This window comes from Filicampus tigris, chromosome 22 (genome assembly GCF_054856515.1).
Source record: "Filicampus tigris isolate MCC_2025a chromosome 22, RoL_Ftig_1.0, whole genome shotgun sequence".
Classification (NCBI taxonomy): domain Eukaryota; kingdom Metazoa; phylum Chordata; class Actinopteri; order Syngnathiformes; family Syngnathidae; genus Filicampus; species Filicampus tigris.
In genome coordinates this window covers 6430717-6450187 of record NC_141238.1, presented here as the reverse complement: position 1 = coordinate 6450187, position 19471 = coordinate 6430717, and the positions used below count along the sequence as shown (strand labels likewise).

At 46.0% G+C, this 19471-nt stretch overlaps 1 protein-coding gene across 4 annotated transcripts in view; it reads left to right on the top strand.

The window, feature by feature from the left end:
• Positions 1-19471, top strand: part of syn3 (synapsin III) — a 191458-nt gene that overhangs the window by 125648 nt on the left and 46339 nt on the right. For 2 of the 4 annotated variants that reach the window (XM_086021831.1, XM_086021830.1), the window contains exons 7-14: positions 7355-7417; positions 8461-8603; positions 8795-8869; positions 10158-10260; positions 13531-13662; positions 13840-13858; positions 13957-14113; positions 15161-19301. In XM_086021831.1, the coding sequence (XP_085877957.1) occupies positions 7355-7417; positions 8461-8603; positions 8795-8869; positions 10158-10260; positions 13531-13662; positions 13840-13858; positions 13957-14113; positions 15161-15284 (816 nt within the window). In that variant the 3' untranslated portion in view covers positions 15285-19301. Of the gene's footprint in view, positions 1-7354; positions 7418-8460; positions 8604-8794; positions 8870-10157; positions 10261-13530; positions 13663-13839; positions 13859-13956; positions 14114-15160; positions 19302-19471 lie in introns of those variants that run through there. The other 2 variants (XM_086021828.1, XM_086021827.1) reach the window with 1 other exon arrangement.

The window sequence follows — 19471 nt, the reverse complement described above, 5'->3', positions numbered from 1 at the left end:
CACGTTTTCTCATTCAAGAGGCCGGATCCGATTCGGCCGGGCGCCTTTAATAGCAGCAGACATCGTCTCATTGATAACGCCTTGTCCGATATTATTCCAGCCGCCCGACCTGACGTCTGAAACAACAGATATGTGACACATTCCTGCGTTTGGACACGAGATTGGCATGCGCCTTGCAGCCGGACCTTACTTTGTGTGGCCAAATGTGGCGATGAAGACAAGGAGGGCAGAGGAAGTTGATTCATTTGATTAGAACAAACGATTTCACTCACAGTGACAGGCAACATTCCTGACATACTATAACATGAGTGTGGCGGTGGGGGGGGGGGGTACCCGGACGCATCAATTTCCCGCTTTCAAGAGAAAAAGCCGCATGCTCATTGCATTAGATGGTCGCCGCCTTCAAAAATGTACCAATTTATGATATGGCCGTACATTTTCTGGAGCGCTTATCCTTGGTTGCGTTTGAGTCGTTGCTGACGGGAAGGTTGAAATTTGAAGCCAGAACGGAAACATGGGGCTCTGAAAAGGTGCACTTATAGAAAAGCGCTTGTTCTGGGGGGGGGGGGGGGGGGCGACGGCAGGCTGCGGCATTGTGCATCCGAGGTCTCTGTGAGCGGCGCGCCGCTTGCGCGGCGGACGAATGACAACAAAGCGGTGACTCAGAGGAAATACCTTTCATCCCACGGACAAGGCGTTAAAGAGACGCAGGAAGAGGGGAGGCTTGAAGAGATAGCACCGCTGGGAGTGTCCGGCCTTGAGTCACTCACTCATTTGAGTGAGTGGAGTGACTGAGCGAGTGGCCCGCGTGCCGTTCAGCCAAAGTGGAGCAGACTGATGGCCGCCGGTTTGCAGCTCTGCGCCGTGCACAGGATGGCTGATGGGAGTCGTTTCAAAGGAGAAAAAGTGTAATTGGATGTCTCCTGCTTGTGAGGAGTTTTCACCTCAGGTGTGGGGGTCGTTTGTCTTGGCAAAAGTAGGAGTAGAAGTACAGATACAAAAACAAAAAGAAAAGAAAACTCTGGCGCAAGTAGAATTAGTTTGATTTAACTCGTGTACTTGAGTACATACCCACCCCTGCTAACTTCTCAATGTTCATATTATTCCGTGGTTCATCAGCCTCCTATTTTGTATAAGCCCAATTCATAACACCGAAACATTTATAAACGTTTCGATTCAGACATGATATCACGTCTGTCTGCCCACTTTGCGGACTGTTTTACCGACTCTAGCTTGCAAGTCATCCGATGGACAATGAAGACATCCGAGAAGAGAACACATACTGCACCTGGCCGTGACCCACGATGAGCCTTCATACACAACCCCCCCCCCCCCCGAAAAATAAAACATGATGAATGGCCAGTTACTTCCTTCCCAGCCGAGCCGAATGTAACCACTGTGTACTCTCGGCCGCATATTTGGGATGCTGTGCCGGGCAAGGAAACCCCGCAAATGACTACGTTGTGATACGGCACGAGACAGCGAGACACCAGGCCCAACCGTAGACACGGGAATATGACAAACTTGGAAACGGCTCGACAAATTCCTTACAGTTGAACGACTTGCTTAATTGCGGCTTTTGCCCTCAAAGACGCCCTCAATCTGGGTCGCCACCGTGCCAATACGCTCGCACAATTAGTTGCATTTCAAAATACCCCGCCCGACGTATCGCGCAGAGTACAATATATCTCCACATCTTTTTTTCTCAACCGCCGCAAGAAGCGTTCCAATTAATTCAAGCGAAGTCCATCCGGACAAAGCCGTCAACGGGATTAGTGGTTCTTCCGAGGAGAAAAAGACAAATGTTGAGAAGGGCCGCGTTTCCCTGAAACGGATGCAGCGAAGGTGTGCGTGGGAAGACCCCCGCCCCCAAAAAGAGAGAGCGAGAGAGAGCCTATTTTGGGAAGCGGGTCCGTGGCGACGCGGCGAGTCATCGGCAGGTTAGAGGTGAAGGCCGGTAGCCCAGTCTGGGGGATGCTGATGTCACGCTAACTGGGGCGCGCCATTTAGAAGGGGGCGAACAATGTCAGGGGACCTGGAAGAGCCGTGATAAATGTGAAAAATGACTGAAACAGTCGCAGTGGGTTTTGCCCTATCATTCAAGGGGATTTTGCGTGTTTTTTTTCCTTGCCTTTGGTGGGAAGAATCTTGATGACAGTCATGGAATAAAATGAAACAATAGGTAGTTGTGCAGAGAGGCCGTTGGGCGCGGCCTTTACTGACAATAGTCGACCGCTGGCGTTTAATCATCCCGCGTTTTCTTTTTTACGGTCGGACTCTCCCATTCAGGAGACAGCAGAACCTATGCAAACGTTTGCTGGATGTTTTCAGCAATTTTTCTGCCCGTAAATCGGGCCATGATGTCGAAGCGAAGACGGGGGGTTCATGTCGGCAGCGCAGCCTTTCCAAATCGGAGTCTCCCAATCCCTCGAGGCAAAAGGTCAAATAGTTCATGTTTTGTGTAAGACCGGACTAAAAATGTCTTTTTTGTTGATGTAGTGCTGTGTTGTAGCTGCCGTCCTGAACCGTCCTTGTTTTGAGGACGTTGCTGTATGTCACCCATTCCTGGTACGGGATAGACGCCGCTAAATGCAGCTGTTCCCAAACATCTTCCGGGACCTTTTTCCCATCTCTCCACGTGTAGCGGATCTTAACTGAAAGCAGTGGTGGTGCTGACATTTGGGCCGGGCCCGGTATGCTCTTGGCTTTCCTTCCTCCGCTGTCAAGTAGCCTACATTTGCTTATCGCCGTTTCCAAAGTTGAGAGCAGGAAACATTTATGTCCTAAATGCTTCCTGCTTTCTTTTTTCTTTTTTTGGGGGGGTTGATAGTCCATTTTTGATATTCAAGTGAATGTTGCCGCCACTGCTTTTCAGGGATGTCAGCCTCGGTATTTCCACCTGTTGCTTTTGGAATGACTGACATTATGTTGTAAATTCACCTGAGGAGCAGCTTTAAAATCATTTTAGCGGCTTGTAAAAAGAGTCAGCGCTAGCGTAGTGGTTCAGTCAACGACTGAATGGTTGTCTGTCTCTACATGTGCCCTGTGATTGTCTGTAACCACCCCAAGGTGTAGTCAGCCGGGATGTTTGGGTCTGGGTTTTACCGTACCCCTCGACCAAAGTCAGTAGGATGGACGGCAACGAAAGTTTTCCGCCACAACAATCGATGTTGATGCTTTAACACCTTTGACCTTCCTTGGTTTGACGACCGATTTCCTCGACAACGTCAGAGCAGCGGCCGACCGCTGAGAGAAACTCGGCCTACCGGCCGTTAAAGCAGATCCAGACTCCACATCTGCTTCTCGTCCCGAGGGTTACAATGAAGGTGCTTGTTTACAGCACCCGGCTTCCTTCTTTTAATGTCTTGTCGGTGGAAACGGGAGAGTGGAACCACGTCGTGACAGAGCGTTCAACTTTCCTACCTGTAGCGCACGAGCTTCCGTCACGTTGTTCCCAGCTGGGCTTTCTGATTCACGAGACGTGACGTCGTGGGAATCAATCGGTCACTTCATTTCTGCTCAGCTTTTTTTTCGGGGACTTAATACAGCCGGAGCCGGCGGAAAACGGGAATGAAGCTTGTCTTTTCCTTTCAGAGGAATGTGGCACACCGTTGATGGATTTTGCAGGACTGGCCTGTCCCGCCGAGGCAGGAATGCACGCTACTCAATTGATTAGCGCTAATAAGCTTTGTCTAGGTCCCACTTGACAGAAAAGAGAAAAGAAAAGACAGCAAAAAAACATAGAAGCCGGACTGAAATAGCTTCTTTTTACTACAGGCCAAATTTGCGTTGGCTTAAAAATGATCCGGCACGAGCAGAATGTGCGTCCTGTTATTAAGTCGTACGGGTTAACCGTCTGTAATAATAATCAGCTGTGACGTCATGAAGGGGCGTTTTAGTGCGGAATGCAAACGACGCAAAGATGAAACGCAGAGTTCGGCATGCAAGGCCCATCTTTGGCTCTCGGTGATCTCGGACGTCAACCGCAGTAGAACGATGGATGCGTGTAAGTTGTGTTATAGATGGAGTAGAATTTGTTCTTTTACTCTTGAGCGCTTTGGGTTTGTGCCCATTTGTAGAATCAACAAGCGGGAAGAGACACGTGGACCGAGTACCCACTGCCCTCCAAGTACTTTTCCATAGCTGACCACAGTGCGCCGCCGGTATGATTTTCCTCCACTGGAAATGATCGAATTTTTTTTTTTTTTTGGGGGGGGGCCGATGCATGTGATAGTCAGTCCATTGGCTGGGAAACCCTCTCAGCTGTCTTTCCGCTATCCCTCCGCTCAAGAGGATATGTCAGGACCCGAATGTATTTCCATTTCTGATCCCTCCTAGGGTCTCCCCTTTTCCACAATTAAGGGCTAGTTTGCGCCCATATCTGTCCGTTGTCTTTGCTTTCTGGCGGCACTTTTCCATGCCTGTCCGACAAAGGGAATCCGTTGAGTCCAGCAGCGGGAATTGTCCGATTTCTCGGCAGTGACGTGACCGTTGAGGAAGCGTCTTCGGGCGCTGCTTCAAACCAGTTTACATGAAGGCTTTTGGCAGCGCACACTGCTATTTGTTGAGTCCGCTTTTGACTTTAGTGAGGCAAACACAACTAACCGGTTTCTTTTTTTGGTAGCCTGTAGTTATAAGAAGAGGATGTCACTGTGACTCATGGAAGCTGCCGCAAAATAGAGACCGGATGGCCTTTTTGAACATCTTTATTAGTTTGTATCAGATCTGCTTCTACGCCATCTGAAGTCGCAGTTCTCGGGCGTCGGTTGGCCTCAAGGATCGCCATGGCAACGTGTTTTGTTATGGCCTCGTATCCAGGAACGATGTGACGATGTGAGCTCGGGGCTCTGTAAAACCCGCTTTGAAGTTTTACAGCCTTGTGAAAAGAACTTCTTGTTGACAGCATGCTACTCCTACAACTGCGCTACTACTGTACGACAACCACTGCAACTCTGGCGTGTTTTGAAGCCAAATCAAATGTGACCCAAATGACGTTTATCCAAATCGACTTATTCCAATGTGGGCATGCCTTGAAAAGTGTTTTTCCGGGTGGGGGTCTCTTGCTTTTGTCTGCCCACACCGTTGTGTCATGTCTTCGCCGTCACACGGCTGGAATGAAAACAAAGAGATCATAAATGTCGGATGACCGCGCCGCCTTGTCACGGCGGAATCTTGAAAGCGACCTGAGCGACAATCATGTGTGACTCACTTACATGAGGGAGGGGCCCAGTTCGGTGTGTATGGGCTTCCCTGAAGTATTTCCATGATGTGCCGCGGCTGGCCGTCTGGCATATTTACGCTAAATGAGCAGAGCCTGTGAGTTATGAAATCAAAGAGAAGAATCCGCCACCACATCATTTGATTTTTTTTTTTTTTTTTTTTTTTTTAGCTTGAGACGACTCAATGTTTTTACCACACTGGAGGCTTTTGGTCGATTTCCGCCGGGAACAAAAGTCTGGGTGGCAATTGTCACAAGCTAATGTTCCACATGTGCAACTTTGAAAACGCTAATGGCCACCAAGGTTTATTTTTATTGGTAGGAGCTTGTTTTGCTGAAAGCCTCCTGAAATAAATCCAAAATAATTGTCTTATGCTGCCAGCACGAATGGATCCGTTTTCGGCACAAAACTACGTCTCCAACTTTGGGTATTTTTAGGCTGGACGAGATTGGGGTGGTGGCCGATTAAAGACCGCACAAAAAGGCTGCTCCGGATGAGCATCGCAAGCCCGTCCAGAAGAGTAGATGCTGGTCGTCAAATCGGATAGTTGACTAAAATGAGATAACAGACGTGACCTAGACATTGTTGACGAAGCGAAGGTGACGGCGCATGTTTTTGCGGCTTGTCGAATCAATGAGGGAAAGACCTTAAAGGAGGGGCAGAGGATGTGGTCGTCTCCCTTTGCCGTCTCCCACTTGTGCCGTCATTGCCACGCTCGTGGGAATGACTGGAAGGAACATGTCCAGACAGAGAATGGGTCTTCTCCCGACAAAGACAAACATCCGCACCTCGCTGCCACCGAGTACCTCTCGGCCCTGTGCTAAATCGCTTCTATCTGATCGTTCGTCACATGGTGGACGCGTGACTGCGATCTCAGCATTTCGGTGCTTGAGTGAATCGTTACATCCCTAAAACCTACATTAGCAAAACCCCCGTTTGAATGTCATATTTTTCTGATGCATGTTGTTTTCAAAATCAAGACCAGAAAGCCTCCGGCGCCGCAACTGGACACACATTTGGCCTCAAATGACGATTTCATAGAGCTCCACGAGAAAGCTCCTTACAATTTCGTTGGTGAGCACACTCGCCCTTCCGTTGGTCTTTTTGGCCAATGCAGAGGTGATAATAGAGGCAGTCGGAGTACACTTTGTCTTGGCGCCACGTCGGCCGGGCCTTCCCCGACTTGCTCTGACCCATTAGCAGCTCCACCCAGAACCGGCTGAAAGAAACACAAGGGTGTGCGAGCCGCCCTTATTGGATGAAAGATTGCAGCTGCCGGGGTGTTTCCACTTCAATTCCAGGCTTGACTTGTCCCCTGATTTTGGTCACCGCGTGTAAATTGAAGGCTTTACCTGCAGATAATTGACCGATACCCTGCAATCCGTTTTAGCCGTACGCATACGTCTGAGTAAACCGGATGATTGTGTTGAATCGCTCAAATATAATCGCAGTGAACCTCGACACTATGTAATCTGCCGCCGACTGTTTACTTCACACGCTAATGGCTGGTGGTCCTTTCATGACTGGAAAAGCCCCTCTTTAAATGACCGTCTCATTTGCAATCATATCAGATACTCTGGTGGGCGTTTCAAAACCACAGCGACGAGGTCATGTGTTGACGTTTCCTCCGCTTCAATTGTTCAAACTATGAGAACAACGTGTTTGCGGTCTTCCCACTTGGTCCAAACCCGTCCCAGTCAGCTGTGGTCTTCCACCCAGCTTCCCAGAACTTCACTCATTATTTGATTTTATTGTATTTTTTTTTTTCTCAAGTGTGTTTATAAACCCAATGCTCACGTCTCTTTAAGTTTAGGCCACGGGACGAAGGCTGCCCGCCCTGGACAGCAACGTCCACATTAACCGGACTTGCAAAGGAAGAGTTTTCCACTCTCGGTTTTCTCTAAATGCGGTCAACGCCACATCAGTCTTACTGTATATTTAAAGTGCCAAATGTTCCGACTGAGCGGGACAGTCTCTTCCCCGTCGTTCACGTGTTGGTGTGAGATCGGAATGGTGACCTGAAACAACCCCATCATCCATGCATTTTTTTTTTTTAAATTCCCCGGGGTTGAAAAAGAGGGTGCTCGAGCGCCCTCCAGGGGGTGCGCCAGGTTAAATGTTGTCCTTCTCTTCAGGTTACAAGCCCTTCCTATCCTGTGGTGGTGAAGATGGGCCACGCTCACTCCGGCATGGGGAAGGTGAGTCCTTTCCGGACTCTTTTGTCACACGGAGAATTTGATGAACTTTATGCGTAAGGCAAGTTTAATAGTTTGATGGCACCGCTTCCAATGATGTGATGTCTGTGATGGCCAGCTTCATTTATCCTAGGTTTACCTTTGGACAAATTGCCGCAAAACCAATGGACTTTTCTTGCCAAAATAAACTCGGCCCGATAAGGATCGGTAATGAGGGCCAAATAGTTCAGAATTCGTTTTTGCGCGACACACACGGCAATATTTTCCCAAATTTCAGACCCGCAGACCTCAACGCGACACTCGGTCCTTACTGCAGTTAAGTTCTGCCGCTTCTGTCTGGAAGGGCCGGGCTTCCTTTTTGCCAGTGTGTATCGAGTTTGGTTGCAGTCCCACACAAAGTGGCACAATGCACCACAATGCAAGAACCGGGTCACGTTTTCCGTTTGCGTATGAAAGTCAATCGAACGCAGGCCTGAATATATCGTTCAAAAAGTCTCCGATTTGCTAGCATGTATTAGCAAGCATCGCATCCATATCCTTGCCACATCCGCGGTCCTTTGAAACACAACAACGGACCGGCGTTCATTTTGTCCGGCGCGGGCCGCAATCACTCACAGCCGTCTTCTTTCACCTCGACACTCCTCAGAAGAAGATTAGTCAGCCGGCGCTTCCTGACATTGTAAAATATCGAATAACAAGAGCATTCATCATACTGGTATTTCCTCCGTTGTGACGTCTGTTTGTCTGATCCAAAAGATGTCTGCATCTCGTGAATGTAAATACCACGAATACTTGAAGCGGTCTTTGAGCGGTTTTTTTATGTGCGCTGCCATTACGTAATTTCCCCCCCGTCAGACACGGGAACGACGTGACGTGGTTCAAAGCCACCACGTGAAAAATGTTCCAACCTGAGAGCCTTCATTATCCCGCCTGTGCACTAGTGTGAACTTCCTCTGGCATATCCAGCAGAGCGCTACCGGCTTTTTTTTTGGTTGTTGTTGTTTTTTTTTTTGCATTGCTCTAATTAGTGACGTGTCGCCGAACAGATCAAAGTGGAGAACCAACAGGACTTCCAGGACATCACCAGCGTGGTGGCGCTGGCCGGGACCTACGCCACCACCGAGCCCTTCGTCCAGTCCAAGTATGACATCCGCATCCAGAAGATCGGCGGCAACTACAAGGCTTACATGTAAGACCGGAAACGATGCGCTCCCTCGCAGCTGTTGACTCGCTCCAGTCTTATCTCCACTTCCGGACGTCTTTTTAAACGCTTCTGATTACCATTGGCGGGGTGTAATTGATGCCGGCGGCACGGCCCGTGATCAGTCCTTTCGGATGTCAAATTTGTGAGTGAGTCATATGATCCTCTTGATTTTTCAGGAGAACTTCCATTTCGGGGAACTGGAAGGCCAACACGGGCTCGGCCATGTTGGAGCAGATCGCCATGACTGACAGGTAAACCGTAACGAACCTTCCTCGTGGAGTATTAAGTGCTGATCTCGAAATCGCAACGGTAATCCCCGTTGAGGGCGTTTCTAATTCCCAAATCCAGACGCTCGTTCCCGGCAGTTGGTGTGCAGCGCACCGCATCTTACTCGGGGCGTTTCCGCGCATGTCTGTGCTTGCCGACGCGTTGCCAACACTGGCAAAGGTTTTCGCTCGCGACAGTAGCAATATGAAACCGCAGCGCGAGTCGACATCCGTGTTCAGACAATTAAAGCAGCGGCGTGTCATGTGGCAGTTTTTGTTGATGATGGCGGCGCCGTGTGGACAAAGGCGGTAGTGTTTGGGCAAAAGTCAACCACGTGTCCCCCCATGTGTCGTGAAATCCTGAGCTCTCGCTGGCCTGCAAGTTGGACTGAATGACATTTCTATTTCCAGTGGCTGTGTGAAAGATGACTAGCGATGAGGTAATGAATCAACATTTTGTCCAAACAATACTTTTTTTTTGGGCGGGGCTTCTGCCATGACACCAATAATAGCGCGTAGACGTTCGAATCGACTTGCGTCCTTATAGCGAAAGGAGGAAGTGAGTATGCCGTAAAGCAATTCAGGACATTTGTGTTATTTTTTTGGTGTGCCAGGGTTGCTCCCATCCTCCTCAAAGTTGCTTAGTGCCAGTAAAAACGATACAGATGCCCCCAAAGCATGACAAAAGTCCCATTCAACTACTTGTAAGTCAATGTTTCACCACAAAAGTTGCGAAAACATTTTTATTAAGGTCGAGTTCTTGCCCAGTGCTGCTTTAATGTTGTACGCGGCAAAAATCTGCACGTAAGCGAGGTGACAGATGGTGACAAAGGACTACTTTTGTGTAAACGAAGCTCCTCAACCCACTCCAAATCATTTCCTTTGCAACAAGATGCCACCGGATGGCGCCAAATCAGTCTTTTTAGTGATTGAGCACGAAGGCATACAAGTTATATTTGTCTGCAAATAACAGAGGATAGATTAAAATAAAAAAAAAAAAAAAGCAAATAGGTGGATTTTGCAAATGGCCAACTGCGGATATGTGGGGGTTCACAATATCTGGTCTGTCTGTGCCAGTGACAGGTAAAACAAATAACAGCACAGTGGAGTAAATCTCATTTGTTTACAATGTCCGAGGTTTCTTCCTTTGAAGGAGTTGGGGGACTTTCTCGTATGAAATTGCCTCGACCTGATGCAGTCTTGTGTGCGAATGTGAGCGTAACCGCTTCGACATTTGACGGTTTTATCAGTTGGAGGCGTCACTGTGTTCCAGATACAGACTGTGGGTGGACTCCTGCGCAGAGATGTTCGGCGGCCTCGACATATGCGCGGTGAAGGCCGTCCACGGGAAAGACGGAAATGACTACATCATCGAGGTCAGTTCACAAGGGGAACTTGCCGAGGCCTCACGCAGACTTTTTTTTTTTGGCCGTTTTTCTGTGTCAAAGTGGAGGATGTAACCAGACGTGAAAGCGCGCAGTGATCACGAGCCTCGAAAGAATGATTAGTCGGTAGCCCAAACACGAAAACGGGCATGTTCATGTCAACTTTTGAGCCTGGAAATGCATTGAGCAGACATTCCAGTTTAATTCAATACAACAAAGACAACAAACATACTATAGGTGTTAAGAAAAGAATGTTTACATTTAAAAAATTAATTTAAAAAAGGCCACGTGGAGTAATTAACAAACATTTACAGACTTAAAGTGTATGCGCCCCGATTCAAAAGCCTTTTTTTTTGTCACATAAAAAAAAAATTAGACTGAGATGAATCATTTCAAAATTTTCAATTTCTTTTCTTTTTTTTCTTTTTTTTAAAGAATCTTTTTGGGACAGGATGTAAAATGAGCACACAACTTTAAGGCTTTTGCTAGAAAGTAAAACATGTCAGGAATAGCCCACTAGAACATCTGAAATTCATTTGGGCTTAATCAGAGGCACTTTAAATTCCGACTCCAATTGAACCAATTTCATTTCGAACACAACAGTAGAAAACGTTTGAAAAAGTTTCACAATTACTGACTTGGTCTCATTTTTTTTATGTCCCCAAAAAAAGACATTTTAAGAGGGGTGTGTAGACTTTTTATATTCACCGTTTTATAATAGAGCAACTCTCGTTTGATTGCGCTTATGTGGTTTGAATTGCAATTTGTCGTTTACAACCTTGCAATTTGTAGATTTTATGTCCAGAAAAAAACGATTGCACCAAACGCATAAGTTGAACAGTTGATAAGTGAGCTTTTCATTGCTTGTCGTTTTTAGTCAAAGTCATTTTTCATCCGCTAATTTTATTTAGGTAAGAGCCGAATCTGTGTGTTTCTTGGAACAGGAAAGCAATTCTCACACCATCGCTATCTCGCAGCAAGCTGCTGGAAACTTTGGCACTGATTATACTGTATCGTGTCACTTTCCCTCCAAAAAGATATAAAGTTCTCTTTTTTTTTTTTTTTTTTTTTTTTTTTTTTTTTTTTTTTTTAGTGGGGGGGACGTTAACTGTAGCAAGGAAATGTGAGGGAGGATCCTACTCTGGAGAGCAGCAGCAGACAAACGTCTGTGTTATCACTAATTGTTTTTGGAAACGTCCGCTTACGTCTTCTCGTGTGAGGAAACGGGCCGACCCGGGACTTGGGACATAGCCATATTTAGGCCGACAGCCTGACATCACATTTTTCACTATCCGTCCGCAGGGTGAGGTCAACACTGAGAGGGTTTGGCCGCACCCTCTTTGCGTTGACTTGAAACTATTTCGGGAAGCGCCGTCTTTGACTGAGAACGCGGTGGCACCGATGTAAACAATGTTCTTCCGCCGCCGCCTCCTCGACTTGAACTTGCCCGAGTCTTCCAGCATGATGGAATTTAATTAAGCGTGGCGGGCAACGGAACGGTTTGGAAACGGTTGAAGGAGGACCGCTTCACTCTTAATTTCCGGCATGTTCTCTATCGGAGCTCTCACAGGTGCTTGAAAATTCCTCACAGCTAGTTTTCAGGCTCGCGTTTTTCATCAAGCGCTACAATAAATATTTCACGTAAGGTGTTCATTCAGATTAAAGTGGACATGCTGTATTATTGAATGTGATTTTTTTTATTTTTTTTTTCATACTGTCGTGGTTGCAAAAGTCATTTTTGGCCGCCGCCTCAATTCTGGGGGTAAAACTGTTAAAAATTGCGGGGGGGAAAAAAAATCATATTATGCCTCTTTTGACTTATTCACGGCCAGACTTTTTCCAACCCTCTTGTACCCTAACGTTTGAAAAAAAAAAATTGAAAAGAATTATAAATAAGTTCTTAGGATTGAATGGCTGGGACTGTGAAAAGACAAATCAATTTGGCAATGGCAGTGAATGAGTTAAAGGAAATACGATAGATAGATCCATTTTTCATACTTTGTTACTATTGGTCAGGCATGTGCACACAGCCGCCATTTTGTCATTTCTGTCGACTGGAAATGACATCACAACTGCTCACAAGGACCAATCACGGCTCAGCTTCAGAAAACAGGTCCGCCTTGATTGGTCCTTGTGAGCAGTTGTGATGTCATTTTCAGTCGACAGAAATTACAAAATGGCCGCCCCCCTGAGATGGCTAAAAAACGACCGGATTAACACTCATCCCACGAATGCAATATTTATCAGAAAGCCATGTTTCAACTAGTGGGCCTGCAAGGAACATTTTAGGACTCCACACTACTACGACTATGACTATTACTCCGACTGTGAGTGAAATCATGAAATGTGCCTGCGCTAAAGCACATCTGAAAACCGAATTAGCGTTTTCAGTCCAGCTTTTTCCTCCCATGTTTTTATTTTCATTCATGAGTGAGTAATTCCCTCGGTTGAAGCAAGCGCCTTACGTGCCTGCGCAACGCGCTTCCCGTTGCGCCGGGTGAACTTTCCCATGCAGCAGGCAGGCAGGCTACGTTGTCCAGACAGAACAGCTCAATTAAAGAGCAGAATAACACCCTTGTGCTTCCAGATCCGAACAGGGCCGGCGGCGAGCCGCGCTCTCGCGCCGGATGACTCTGGATCCTAATAAATCAGCAGGGGGGGGGGGCCCGGCGGCGGTCGTGACTCAACCGGACAAAACACCGTGCCGCACCCCACGGCGCCGACAAATCCCTCGCCAGGAGGACTTTATTGCAAATGAACTTGTTGTTTTAGACAAGCCGGACTAGTTGCCCGTAGACGGACAAACAACTCTCATTCACACCTCCTGCCAGTTTAGTCTTCAATGAACCCAACGCGCATGCGTTTGGAATGTGGGTGGAATGGGGGAAAAAAATAAAAAAATAAATAAATAAATAAAACGGCATTCCCTGGACTGCTAAATGCATTTATTACCCAAAGCGTGGCTGCCCCCTAGTGGTACGTGAAGGACTCACTGCCCGGGAACTTGTAATTCGATTTGTGTTCATCAAAGCTTGCTGAGCTCGTTGCAGGTTTCAGGATGTAGTTGGGCGAACGCAAGACATGATAGTGTTGGTTAAAAAGAAGAAAGAAAAAAAAGTGTACACTAAGTTATAACACTCTAAAATACTCTGTTTACATGACTGGTGGGTGTAATGGCTGTCATGATGCAATACTGCCATCCAGTGGAGAAAAAGTGAACGCGTTGAGTTTGAATTTTTGTGTGTGTGTGTGTGTGTGCAGGTGATGGACAGCTCTATGCCTTTGATTGGCGAGCATGTGGAGGAGGATAAGCAACTGATCACAGAGCTGGTCCTCCATAAGATGGCCCAAGTGCTGCTGGGAGTTTCCACGCCGCCGCCATCTTCAGTCAAGGTGACAATTGTACGCCTCATAAAAACGCACAATACTTTTTTTTTTTTTTTTCCTTGGTCACTTCTAGGAAAAGTACTTTTTTTTTTTTTTTTTTTTTGTGTATGGGTTGATCGCCCAGCCCTATTTGCGCCCAATAAGCATTGAATCCGTATTTTCTCGTTCTGCTTCCGTCTCTAGACGACACAGCCCGGCCGAGGTGAGGAAACGCTTTCGAAATGACGTCAGCAGCTTCTGCTTTGGCCGCGCTTGTTTTTTTTGTTTTTTTTCCTCAACGCGCGCACGTTGTGCCCGCAGGGGGTCAACGCTCCGGCTCGGCTTCCCCGTCCCAGTCGGCCCAAGGTTCGCCGCAGCGAGCCCGCTCGGCCACCACCTCGCCCAGCCAGTCCTTTCAGCCGGGACCCATCCCCGACAATTCCGGACCGGGAGCTGCCAAACAGTCACCTCAACTCAAGTAAGTGACAGCCTCGATTGATGGAAGGCAAAGTATCGAAAGACATCTCTTAATCAAGTAATCGGTGCAGAAAGCAAGGGATTAGGCTCAAACGATTTTGAAAAATAATTTCACTGTGATTTTTTTTTTTCTTCCTTTCAATATTCAGCCCTAAACTTATCTAGGCGCTATACGAATAAATTAGTGCTGTCAAACGATTACAATTTTTAAACTGATTAATCGCAACATTTTCCATAATTAATCGCGATTAATCGTATTTTTCAACTACTTTTTTACAAAGCTTGGAACTATTAATTACTTGAGTAAAATCTTGGAATTGATATGGAAAAAAGTATATTTTGATTCAAAGACTGTTCTCATAGCTTTCTTCGATCCTTGAATATGATTCTTTTTCTGTGAAACACAACTGTTGAACGATACGCCGACGACATAACAACTAATATGGTGTTTGAATTTGTCTTAATTAGCAAAGTGCGCAAATTATTTTGGATTTCTCCAATGAGCCGTTGAGCAGTAAAAAAAAAAAAAGTAAAGTAAAACTATGTCAAAGTCCATCTTTGCAACAGTGCAAAACTGAGTTAACTGAGTTAATTTTTTTGCATTTGTTATCAAATGTAAATTAATGTCCATAGTTAATGCTTTAGATTTGACAGCCCTAGAATAAATAAATAAATAAGCTTCCCCAGTGCATCTGGAAAGTATTTACAGCACTTCACTTTTTCCACATTTTGTTATGTCACAGCCTTATTCCAAAATGGCAAAATTCTCCACTGACATCATGAAAAAAAAAACAAAAGTTTGCGGCGGCAAAAGCTGTGAAATACTTATGGGATGGTTAAATCCCACCCTCCTGAATGTCACATTGTCATGATGGGGCGTCGAACTTTGAAGGGGAAAGAAATATGGTCATCCTTTCTGTTTGGGACTAAGGCTGCGACATAAGAAAATGTGCGAAACGTGACGCGCGTTTGTGTCACGGCGAGGCGACGCGCGGCCGCTTCTCCCGCCCGCCACCAATCCCCCGATGCTCCTCCGTTTGCCGCACAGCAAATCGCAGTCGCTGACCAACACCTTCACCGAGACTTTGCGAGGCAACGTGAGCGACGACGAGGCCAAAGCGGAGACCATCCGCAGCCTCCGGCAGTCCTTCGCCAGCCTCTTCTCTGACTGAGGGCCTCCTTCCTCCTCCTCCTCCTCCTCCTCCTCCTCCTCTTCCTCCTCCTGCTTCCTGTCGGTCCGGCAAGGAGTGCCGCTGCTTCATCTTTTCACTACCTTCTCCTCTTTCTCTTCACAGCCACACCTTCGCCACTAGAAAGGCTGAACCGGGCACTTGCGTCTTCCCTTCAAGACTTTCGATGTCAGCGCGGGCAGAGCAAGCAAAGCAAATTCCGTTCCAATCTTTCAGTTCCCCACCTTTTCGGCTCCGTCGCCGTCGCTATCATTTCTGCACCGCGCTCGGCCTTTCTAGTGGCGAAGCATCCCCCGCTCGCCAGGTGTCCTCCGCTTGATATTTCATCTCCTTCTTTTGTCAAACCGGCGCAAGTGTTCATGCGCTCATGTTTGGTCCTCGAAAAATGCCGATTCATTTCACTGATAAGTTGGCGGCTCTCCGTGGCAATATTTACCGTTTTTTTTTTTTTTTTCCCCAGTCAACCCAAGAGGAGGGTAGACGGCGTTCGCCCGCTATTCGAATAGTCGATGGTAGTGATGGGAAAATGAAGCTTCGTGAAGCACTGGAGCGCCATCTACAGGAGTCAAAAATGACCACAAGTGCTTCTTGAAGCTTCGTTTGCCCATCACTAGCGTCGACGATTTTTTTGACACTTGTGTGATACTTTATTTACTCCTCTAGATGGTGCTCTTGGTTTAAAGGAAAAAGTGTAGCGCAATGGCAACTGATGAAATTTCCTTGAATTCTTTAAAGCAGCACTGGGCAAGAATTCGACCTTAATAAAAAAAAAAAAAAAAAAATCACAACTCTTTTGATGAAACATTGACTTACAAGTAGTCGAATGGGACTTTTATCATGCCCTGGGGGTGGGGTCTGTATCGTTTTTACTGGCGCTAAGCAACTTTGAGGAGGATGGGAGCAACCCTGGCATACCAAAAAAAAAAAATACAAATGTCCCAAATTGCTTTACGGCATACTCACTCATACTGACAGAAGTCGATTCGAACGTCTACGCGCTGTTACTGGTGTCATGGCAGAAGCCCCAAAACAAACTAAAAAAGTATTGTTTAGAGAAAATTAGATTCATTACCTCATCGCTATTACCGCTTTAGTCCACATGGCGCCGCCACAATCAACAAAAACTGACATGAGACAATGTTGCTTTAAACCACATTTAGAGGAGTCAAAAATGATCACAAGTGCGTCGCGAAGCTTCATTTGCCCATCACTAGCGTCGACGCCCTTCCGATAAGGTTTGCAATTGCCTAAAGCTGCCACGAGATGGCAGCAAAGCGCCGTATTGTTGCCCAACTCACTTCAACGTAGTTCCTTGGCACCTTGATGCCACAAGACGGTGCAAAGAAACACTTTTATACGGGACGGTGACACCAGACTGGATCGGTGAGCTTTTTAGCTAATAACGGCCGAGGTTCCTCCCCCCCCCAAAAAAAAAATCCCCGAATATGTGGTGGAACACTTGTGCACGGGGCTCACCAGCGTTATTTGTCAGCTCCTGACTCTTTTGGCCTGACAAGCAAAATAAGTCCGCCTTGTCAACCTTTGAGCCGAGCGATTCGATGCAAACGCCGTCGTCTTCCGTCCTCCCGCAATTTGTAGTTTTCCTGACGATGTACTGTAATGTTAAGCCACGCCCCCCCCCCCCCCCCCCCCCCACAAAAAAAAAGACTCAAACGTATCAGTGAAGTTGTTGTATTTTTCTGTTGTTCTAATGCATGAAGCTGTACAAATGCGTGAGTGGGTGCGCGCGCGCGTGGTAAACAGTTAATAAGAGTACCACAAACTAAGAAAAGAAAAAAAAAAAAAAAATTGCAATAATTCTGTTCGCATTTGTCGGCTCTCCTCTTTGTGTTCACCAAGAAGCCTAACACTCGGAGGGTGGAGAGAAAAGAAAAAGTGAACCAGAAAATGAAAATATCGAGCGTGCGCGGGGGCTGAAGGAAAATTCAAATGTTGGTTGTTCTTTCATTCTTGCTGGAAAATATTCCCTTTTTCATATCGCTAAAGAAATGTACATAATATGCTCTGAGATCAACCGCAGCAGGAAATCTATAATGCCTATTAACTAGTGGCAAAATAATACTTTTTTTTTTTTTTTTTTCTTTTTCAAGGCAATTCTTTCATGTCATCAACTTATGCACTGTGTCAAAGGGACCAAGTTAGCATTTTAGAAGCCTTTCAAAGTATTTTGTGTTGTCCTTTCCGTGAAGGAAAAAATGACTAAAAATTGCAATGTGAAAAAGCCATAAGCAAACGACGAGGATGCGCCGGGCAATAACGGCAACAGCGCCGCCGTTTGTCCACCGACAAATCCAACCATGTTCTGCCACTTCAAACGCATGCGGCGGCTCGCGAGTAGGCGACAGCGCCGTTTGGAGTTGCGACAAACGGCTCCTTTTGCCGTGACGTCGCAGCGCATTTTGGTTGCAGTTTGGGAGCAGGTCATAAATTGCTTTTCTCCAGAGAGGGGGAGTGAAACAAAAGTTGTGACTGAGTTGGAACAGAGCTGTCGTGTTTGGAAGCTACCTCAAGTTATGCGGTGTACTGCGGAAAATGACTTCAGTGTGGCGAAGCGCTGTCTGCCAAATTGAAACATAACGTCTGTCACTAAGATTCCTACGGGTGTATCTTGGAATACTTGTAAGTCAAGGCATCACTCTGTCTTTTATTTTACATATATATACATATATATATTTCCATATTCCAAATCAGTTTTAGGGATGTGCTAGCATGTAACGATTCACTCAAGCCCCGATTCGATTCCATTTTCGATTTCCAGTTCCCGATTTTCGATTCGATTTAAAAAAAAAAAGAATTGCTAGCATGCTTGTCTCTGTGCACCAGTGTGGTTCTGCGGCCATCCACAAACGCAATACGCAATCATGTTTGGCGCAAAAAGCACAAGCGTTTCAAGACATCGTTTTCTAGATGAATTTAATCAACTCGATTCATCGGTTAATCGATTTTAAATGGATTTTCGGTTAATGGATTTCAAATGGATTTTCGGTTAATTGAATTTAAATGGATTTTCGGTTAATCGATTTTAAATGGATTTTCGGTTAATCGAATTTAAATGGATTTTCGGTTAATCGTTAAATCCCTACCGGATACCGTTTTTTTTATTTTTTATTTTTTTATTTCATGAAAAAAAAAAATCAAATCTTATAATTTAGCGCCACACTGTACCCTTTAGTTGACATCAGCGTAGCTAGTAAACATACTTGTTTTGTTTCTGCAGCCCGTTTAGGCAGCCAGCTCGTCGGATCTGAATCGAGCGCAGCCTCTTGTTGCTCCATTTGGTCAATTAAAAAAAAAAAAAAAAGAGAAAAATGACAAGAATGACACGCCTTCATTAACGTCCGTTAGAATGACTTATAACGGTTTATATCAGCAGCCCTTCGTCCCATGGCAACTAATGGAAGCAGCCGGGCTCATTCTGGGAAATCAATTTCTTGACATGATAATGGCACATGATGGAAGATGACTAAAGCCCATAGGAGTGATTTGGCAGGAGTCGCAACTTATTAGAGGCAATACTGGCTTTTTATTTCGGATTCTGATAGTTGAAGTGAAGCTCCGATGAAATATGCAGCCACAGAGACGGAACAAAAAAAAAAAAAAAAAAAGAGAAGAAAATAAATTTAAAAAAAAAAAGGGTAACCTCGCCCCTAGTGCGAGGACAAATTGTAGTCATTGTAGTTGCAGAATAGTCCCTCCGCTGTGTTCCCTTTTTTCTCTGGTGAATGCTGGACGTGGTACTTTTCGGTGTATTCTTCTTCTGTATATTGGTGTAAATGTGGCATGAATACCAATCCTACTTGTGTGCCTCAGGTGTGCTCGTCACGTGTGCTTACTTGTGAGAAGTGCCATGCATCTCATGTGTTCCTGTTATTTCCCAGTATCGTTTTTTTTTTTTTAAATTGATTTTTTTTTTTTTTTTTTTCCTGTACAATTTTATGCCGACTCCTGTTATTAAAGTAAGAACTTTTACAACACCTGGCTATGGGTTGCACTTTTATGCCGCGTGTCATGCACAGAACTTTGCACGTGGGAGATTTGAAATGTGTTCTCCATTTATGGTCATTCCAAAAGAAGCCACAAAAAAAAAAAAAAAACAGAGTCAAATAAAACTACTTCATCTATTGTATTTTATTCCAGTTGGCATGAAG